Raw genomic sequence first — 9,035 nt, forward strand, 5'->3', positions numbered from 1 at the left:
CTATAATCAATTTGAGACAATAGTTAAATTATATAACAATAATGATGATAATTATAGATAGGAGAAGCTATGACAAATGTGATAAATACATGTATAATGGAATTATATTTTCTTTTTATAAAATATTCATCGAAAATTTTTGAGTGCAATATAAGTTCATTTCTCATTCAAAGTTTCACAATTGCTGTAGTTTAAGTGACAAAAAGATACACAAATTTATTAGGATATTTGCAGATAGTTGAAATTAGAGACTATTTTTAATATCTTGATTTTAATATTTTAGAAATTTACTGTTCAGATTATTTACAACCAAATAGGTAAAAATAATATATATACCAATCCGTGCATTCTTTTTGTTTGTATCATATGTCATTTAGTAAACAATACAAGTCGAATGTTGCAGCCGTTCTCAGCAATGGATGGCGTCCCGCTAGTACTGCTATCAAACAACTGATTGTACGAAATGAATCCGTAGATATGACACAGATATATGATTAAAGTTAAGGGTCAGTTATAATAATTTGAGAATAAGACTTTTCCTCTATAATTATTTTTGCCTTCTTGAGAATTTGAACAGTAGTGCTTGGTTTTTAAAGTATAAAAAAATGTTTTGAGTGTTTTTGTACAAGTGTCCTATATGAGAACTCTTTGTGGAAACAACGAGGTAGATAAAAGGAAAAGTAGTGTACTAAGGATGAAGTATTCTCAATTTGTCAATACATATATTCATTTGGAAAGGTGATCACAAAAATGATTTTGAATGATAATTACCTGTTCTGGTTTGTGTGTGTTCTAAATGGCTTCAAAGGTAGGGCAATATTTTACATCCGATGAAATCTTTACCAAGAAAGTAAATATGTTATTTATTATTCAGTTCGTTCGCTGATCGTTCGCAAAAATATGTCCATTTTGCTATTCACACAATATGGTCACAGTACACTGTAGGTATGTTTAGTGGCAAATGGGTTTATTGGAGTCGTAAAAATATTTTTGATTATAAATGAAGCTAATCTCTATTCCACAATAACGTTTAAATGACGGAAAAGTAAGTAAAATCTATTGTGTGTTTCGTAAAATGGGGGCATGAACCATTCTACAAGAAAATAGAAAAATTTTGAAAAATGTTTATGTTTAAAAAAATTCCTTTATTTAAAGCAAACTTATACAAAATAAAGACAAGAAGATTTAATCGAGAGGTGGTTAACGCGTTCAGTCGTATACCTAAACGTAAACTTTAATTTACTTATAAATGTATGTATCTTCTTAACAATAAAAAACCTTGCTTATAAAAATGACATATTAAAAATTGCCGCAATAAATTTATAACTTGCACCACAGAAGAAGCGATGGGATCTGGACAAAAATGTTATATCAGTAAGAAATAGGAAAGATTTGTTAAATAATTGTTAACGCAAGTTGTGATAACAAACATACTTTTTAAAAGCCATTTATACAAAAGAATACAAAAAAAAAAACAACATATTTTGAAATTTTCATTCTAAATTTAAAATTATATTTTTCATAATAAAGCCCAATATCAATTCAACTGTATGATAAACGAGATGACCTAAACTTTTCCATCGCTAACATTTTTATGTACTAATATTCTGCTAGCACCTGTATGTGCCGTTTACGTCTCCTGACTTATTTTTAACGAAACAAGTTATTGAGAGATAAGTTAATATAACAAAAATTAAAAAAAAAGATTCTGTTAAAGGTGAGTAGTTTTAACAAAATTTTTGGAGGCTTTTGTGAACGTTCTTTTAATAGGTAGGGTCGTTTTTGGCTGCCTTTTTAACTTTACATTTAACCTTGGTTTTTATGCTGAATATGAAGAAAATGCTCCGTCTACCTGTAAAATTCATTAAGCTCACGGCAGGTGTGAACGTACAACAGGGGATGCCTTCTCCCCCTAGGCACCTGATCTTACAACTGGAGTCGATGCTCTATGCCCTTACTACACTTTTTTTAATTGTTTGTACATTTTCTCAACTCGATCATTGGGCGTTATCTTGGCACTTTTCATTTTAAGAATGTTTCAACTCCGTGAATTTTTTTTTCATTTAAAGTAGATGCAGTGTCTGTTTCCTATCATTGTGACAGAGGATGGGACAAATTTGAAGATAAATGCTACAGACTGTTTCGTGAATCCAAGAACTGGCATCAAGCTCGTGATAGCTGTAGAGCCCATGGATCAACTCTACCGATAGTGTCAAATGGAAGAATCCAATCATTCATTGTCCAAAAATGTAATAATTTCTAATGCTTTTTTCCCAGATAAACCATGTTTAGTCATAAATTCTAACTGTCATTATCATTTATTTCAATGTCTATTAAAATCTCATTCCACAAACGGAGACAAACAAATAATTGAAAGTGATTGACACTTTTTTTTGCATATTTTAAACATGGTTGTAAACGCAATAATTAGAACTTTAGAAAAAAAAACTTTTTCAATTATTACAAATGTACATTAAAAAAAAGTTTTTTTTTAAATGGCATTATTTGTTTTAAGAAATTTTTTCTCGTGATTTTGAAGACGGGCATCTATTGGGTCCACTTGGAGTGTATTTGGCGGGAACTGATGTTAAGAGAGAAGGAACGTGGGAATGGGTTGATGGGGAGGAACAGTTTTCTTTCTCTACCTGGCAAAAAGGTATTAAGGTCTACCTGTTTCAATATTGTTTACAAAAATGAATGCCGAATCTCACCTCAATGCTTTAACAGCTCATTTCATTTTATTATACCAGTATTTTGATTTGAAGCTAAACTTTACTTTTAGGAGAACCAAGCAATGATGGTGGATATGGTCATTGTTTACATATGTGGAAGACTTACCAATTTAATTGGAACGATGTAAATTGCCAGCGTTCGATTTCTAATTACTTATGCTCAAAAACAGGTATCATATCATTAAATTTCAATATCTATCATACAAAAAGTATGACTATTTTATACTAAATTCCTTTTTCATGTCACATTTGCTCAAAGAAGGCAATATATTAATATTTACAAATAAACAGACCTTAAAGATACCACAGAGTCCGACACTTCTGCTTCATATTTGGATATTTTACTTGAAAAAGACACTAATGGTAATCTAACAACCAAGCTATATGATAAACATGATGACTTTAACTTTTCTATCGTCAACTTCCCTTACTTGTGCAGCAATATACCTTCATCACCTGCATACGGAGTATATATATCTCAGTTGATTCGATACGCAAAAGCATGCTCTACGTATGAACAATTTCTTAAACGAGGTAAATTATTGACAAGCAAGTTGATGAAACAAGAATATCAGCAGTCTCGTTTAAAGTCATCATTTCGTAAGTTCTATGGTCGATACAATGACCTTGTCAGCAAATACAATTTATCATTGAGTCAAATGTTGACTGACGTTTTTCATACCAATTTTTTGTCAATTACTTATACACTGAATTGACGACGGATTTTTTCCGTTATTTCCTGATCATGACAACGAGCACACGGCGGGTGTGACCGGTCGGCAGGGGATTCTCACTCCTCCATGGCACCTGATCCCACCTCTGATGTTTCGGAGGTCCGTGTTTGCTCTGCTCTGATTTTGTATATTGTTTAATGGACTTTGAGATTGAATACTGTTCGTTATCTCCATATCCTTCAGTAATAATTGCAAAAATGTATATGTTGCCATATTTGTTTAAGATGTAAGACATGCGTGTAAATAAACGTAAACATACTTCGACATAAAAAATCATACATTTTAGCAAAGAGTATTATAAAATTATGTAACTGGTCGAAATACATAATTCTGATTCTTACAAGTTCAAACGTATTACTACTTTTTAAATATGCATGAATTATAATTATCGCGGAATCAATATTATCATAGAAGGACAGTTAAGAAAGTGAAATATATAATGGAGATATCACCTTTAGCATTATTATTTAAAGATTGAATAAATAATTTTAAAAAAGAAACTTTACAATTTTACTTAACAATATTTCTCATCAAACCTATTGAATCTGTTGTATTTCTTCGAAATTAGAATTTAAGAAAAGCTATTGTCATAATACTTGTCATAATGTTTTGTTGTCAGATTAACATTGGCTTCTTTGTCCAGTAAAAAATTAAATATCAAAACAGATGTGTTAGACCCTGCCGTATCTTAGATTGCAAGAATGATACCTTATTGATACAAGGGTCGTTCAATAAATAATGCAACATGTTATCTAAAAGAAAAAGTGCATAATACATATTCTAAATAGTTTCAATCCTTCAAGGCATTCCCTGTTACCCTTTACACATGTATTATGTCTTTGTATCCATGCACAGAAAAGCTCAGCATACTCATCCTTAGGGATGCCCCAAAGACACTGATGGATATCGTTTCCCATGATATACTTGAGATTGTACAATCTTCCTTTGATTGTTTTCATGTGTTTTGGAATAAAACGATATCATAATGTCTTAGATCTATCTAATATGACCGATGGAAAAGTTCTATTCACTTTTTTTTCAAAGTCTTATTTACTTTTCTAAGCCTATAATATGCAACTGCGTTGTTAGGCACAGGAAAAAAATTTGGACTACCCTAGCAAGAAATCTGTTTAACTTTAATTGGTGCAATTCGAACATAAAAGTGACCATTGCTAGTCCTTCCTTTGGATATATGTACACGTTCTAATGGACCTCTCGAAATACACGAAAACTAATGAAGCATGTTTGGAACACTTGCTTCTCTTTATTTTAACAAAATCACACTTTTTCTTTGATTCCACATTTATTTGATTATTAATCTTGTTTTTTGACTACAAAAAGTGCACCTATGTTATGTCATATTTCCAGCAAGTTTATCAAATCTTTTATTTAAAAAACATAATTTAAAAATAGAGCTTTGCCACATTTACCGCATGTTTTCTCTAAGGTATTTGTAAGAAAATGAGCCGCCTATCTGAGTTATAGTATTCATCTGAAAAGTATATGTAGCATTAAAGATAATTTTCTTTCTACATATAAAATCATATATTAAATATGAGTTCTTCGGCGATTTATGTAAAAAGCACAGTTTTCACATACACTGTTATTTTCATTTTCTTGGCAGAGATCATTTATAAACATTTTTCCGCTCAGTGTAGTGACCATGCTTGCTTTCAAGTGAATTTCTTTGCGAAGACAGTAGGAAAACTCATGGTGTTTTTCTGTCTTTAGGACCTCTTTAGTAGTAGTTTTCAACTGTGAAAAAAAAATTGCCTCAAGATTTATTATGATATGCTGTAAGTTGCAATACTTATTGAATGACCCTCGTATTAGACCTGGCAAACCTCTGTTTTCTCTGCCGATTTGTGTTGTTTAAATTGAGTTTTTATTTAATAGTACTGTTTGTTACCTCCACATTTTATATTAAATTTACTCTCTATAAAAAAAGGTGTAGCAATAAGTTTGTGATCTACAATCGTGAGAAACAAATCGTTGAATGGACAAGTCTGGAAAATTTGATATGTAACTGAGTTCAATATGTCTCGATATGTCATAAACATGAAAGTAATGTTTTGTTATACCCCCGCTTGAAGAGCGGGAGGGTATATAGTAATAATAATAATAATAATTATTATTATTATTATTATAAAATTTGTATAGCGCTAAATATAATTAAAAATTACTCTAAAGCGCTTAAACATTAAAAATAAAGATAAAAATTTACAATAATTAGAACATAATAATTAAGAATCTGAAATTAGACATAAAGTTATAAAAGTAATGAAAACAATTATAAAAATTATTTAAAAATTAGCCCCTAAAAATCATGAAAACAGGCACAACTATGTACATTATTAAATGGAGATACTTAAGAAATAAGGTATCATTTTTTGAGTTTTATTGAGATGTAAAACGGGTTTGTCACGTGATCAAATCCCATAGGCCCTTCGGGCTTTATGGAAGATTTGATCATGTGCCAACCCGTTTTAAATCTCAATAAAACTCAAAAAATGATACCTTATTACTTATATTTACATTTGTGAATTATTCATACTTTATTTTTGCCTGATTATTACTGTTAACGTGTGAAATGCGTTAATTTTTCAAACCCAACGGCATGTATGTAAACCACTAAACGCGCGTCGACCCTTTATGACGTCACAGAGAAATTACGTCGAACGTTTATCAAAACGCACATCTATGACCTCTTGACCCCATACTTGTATTTATACAGTTATAAAAACGCTTGCCTTCAGTAGTGTTATATAAAGGAAAACATTTGCAAATGTAAATATATGTAAATAGCCACAAATCATAAAATAGTATTAAAAAATAAAGAGAGTCCATAAAGTGTGCTTAGACAGGAACATAAAGTGTTCAATAATATTTATATGTCAATGATAAAAAGCCATTTTAAAGAGATGAGTCTTTAGACACTTTTTAAAACTATTAAGATTTTGTTCATGTCTCATAACCTGATGGGAGACTGTTCCAGAGTGCAGCGGCGCTAACATCAAAACGACGATTTCCATATGACTTGGTTCGAGCACGAGATTGAACTAAACACCTGGAATTCTCTGAACGCAATGATCTTGCAGGGAAATACAAAATTAACGAGGTCCTTTATATATGACGGTGACATCCCTTGTAGTGCTTTAAATACTGTTATTAATATTTTTTACTGGATGCGGAATTCCACTGGCAACCAATGCAAAGAAATCAGAACTGGGGTGATGTGATCTTGTTTCTTGGTCCTAGTTATTATTCTTGCCGCAGTGTTTTGAACTCTTTTTAGTCTTGATAGGGAGCTGGAGCTCAACCCGTATAGCAATGCGTTGCCATAATCCAATCTAGAAGTGACGAGTGAGCACACTAAGGTTTTGCAGGCGCTTTCTGTAATATATTTACGTTTCCGACCGATATTACGCAGCTGATAGAAGCACTGTTTAGAAATAGAACTTATCTGGTCGTCCATGCTTAATGACCAATCAAAACATACACCTAAATTTCTAACACAGGACGATACATTTATGATTTGACCATCAAAATTCAAATTGTAATTTGCGAAATCACGGGATCTGTTTTTTTTGGCGTAAAGACAATAAGTTCTATTTTGTCTTGGTTTAATTTAAGCAAGTTAGTTTTCATCCATGCGCTGATATCTGACATGCATCTTTCTAACCGTGCCGCTACGGCATTCCAGGTAGCTGTTGGTTTGATGATCATATATACCTGAGTGTCATCAGCGTAGCTATGAAAGGACATTCCATGTCTGCGACAGATCTCACCAATGGGTTTTGAAAACATGCAGTAAAGCTTAGGACCTAAGACAGACCCTTGTGGAACTCCGAACTTTAGCTGAAAATTAGATGACATGGATGAATGAACCGCGACTCATTGACACCTGTTGTTTAGGTAAGATTCCATCCAAAGCAGGGCGTCACCACAGATGCCATAGGAAAATTTAAGACGATTAAGAAGGATAGAATGATCTATCACGTCAAAAGCAGCCGACAAATCCAACATCAAAAGAACCGCACATGAGTTGGAATCTAGCGCTGATACGATATCATGATGCACCTTCAGGAGAGCTGTCTCTGTAGAATGGTGTACTCGGTATGCAGATTGGTAAGTATCCTGTAGATTGTTTGCCACAAGATGATGTTCTATTCGTGTACTAACCACTTTTTCAAGAATCTTTGAGATGAAAGGAAGGTTGGAAACCGGGCGGTAGTTCTTGAATACCTCTGCATCGAGTCCTTGTTTCTTAAGTAGTGGGCGGACTATAGCTTCTTTAAATGATGATGGTACCGATGATTCTGCCAAGGATTTGTTGATTATGTTCGTAATAATAGGAAGCAGATTGTCAATCGTTATCGTTAATCGTTAATTCCGTCCGTCTGTACGTCTGTCCGTCCGTCCGTTACGCTTTGGGGTACCCATCTCTTATCCACAACTCCTCTCATACCACTGAATGAAATTTGATGCAGCTTTCACAGAATCTTTATTACATATCGCCATTGTGCACCTCCTATTTTACTTTTTGATCCGACACATATTTTGGGTTTCCCGGCCACAGGAAAACATGGACTTTTTCACCAGTAACCATATGGGAGGCGGGGGTATTATTTAGTGAGCTCATCGCTCACAGTGCCTCTAGTTTTCCCTGTAATTTATTTTGAGAATGTGACTTGACTCTACAGGTAGACTGTCTGGAGGTATATCTTCTCTGACGTGTGGCTGTGGAGCATCTGTCTGTCAAATTGGTTCAGTGTCTGGAAGAACGAGTAAGACGTTTAAATTTCAATATTATAACAAAATGCCAAGTTTCTATGCTGTGACATTTTGAAAAAGATACAGTTGGATGGAAATGAATTGTTTACAAGGCTTCAGTCTCCTATTAAATTCAGGATTTTTCCTGGATAAAGGTATTTTTAAAGAAAGAAAATGATGACCCTTTATTGTGATTTTTCATAATACAATTTCCTCACTTTTCAACATTTTTACCATCAAGTTGTCGCTTTTTTCGACATTTTTCACCCGCGCATTTTTGAAAAATAAGGAAGACTGGTTAAGCAGTAAACTTCATCAATCAGAAACAGGACTGTAAGTATTGTACTTATCTATTCATCGAATTGTTATATCTTTCTTTATTTATAGTATGTGATGTAGATTTCTAACGAATATTCAAAAATTGTGTTTGTGATTCAAAACGATGTCAAGTATTTATTGTTTCATAGCTCCAAAGATGAAAAAGTTCTTGTGTAGCATATTCCAGTAGTGAAAGATACATAACAATTTTAATTTTAAAACGATGGTTAAGCAAACTTAAGCGGTTAAAAGTTTTTAATTTATTTTTATGAAGAATGATATTTGGAAAAATAATTGTTTTTTCAATCACCTTTCAAGAGGTTTAGTACAATTCACGGTAGCTCTGTCGCGATCGGTTAAGCGCTCACTCTGTGATCGTGAGGTTGTGAGTTCGTATCTCGGCCGCGACTGGCCTAAGCTGAAAAAAAATGAGTAACAACTGTTCCTTCGCCTAATGAGACCTTAAAACAGAGACTCC

At 32.9% G+C, this 9,035-nt stretch overlaps 1 protein-coding gene across 2 annotated transcripts; it reads left to right on the top strand.

The window, feature by feature from the left end:
* Nucleotides 1–344: 344 nt before the first annotated feature.
* On the top strand, nt 345–8,348 carry LOC134264110 (perlucin-like protein). Of its 2 annotated transcripts, none has more exons than XM_062746410.1 (5): nt 345–808; nt 2,070–2,249; nt 2,540–2,656; nt 2,783–2,902; nt 8,170–8,348. In XM_062746410.1, the coding sequence occupies exons 1-5, from the start codon at nt 751–753 to the stop codon at nt 8,313–8,315; spliced, it is 621 nt and encodes a 206-aa protein (XP_062602394.1). In that variant the 5' UTR covers nt 345–750; the 3' UTR covers nt 8,316–8,348. The 2 variants fall into 2 exon arrangements, with proteins under 2 accessions (XP_062602394.1, XP_062602395.1); XM_062746411.1 differs by having other exon boundaries at nt 2,073–2,249.
* The last annotated feature ends 687 nt before the right edge of the window (nt 8,349–9,035 follow it).

The sequence above is a fragment of the Saccostrea cucullata genome, unplaced genomic scaffold, assembly GCF_032062105.1.
Source record: "Saccostrea cucullata isolate Sc308-1 unplaced genomic scaffold, CSIRO_AGI_Scuc_v1 ctg10765, whole genome shotgun sequence".
NCBI classification, from domain to species: Eukaryota; Metazoa; Mollusca; class Bivalvia; order Ostreida; family Ostreidae; genus Saccostrea; species Saccostrea cuccullata.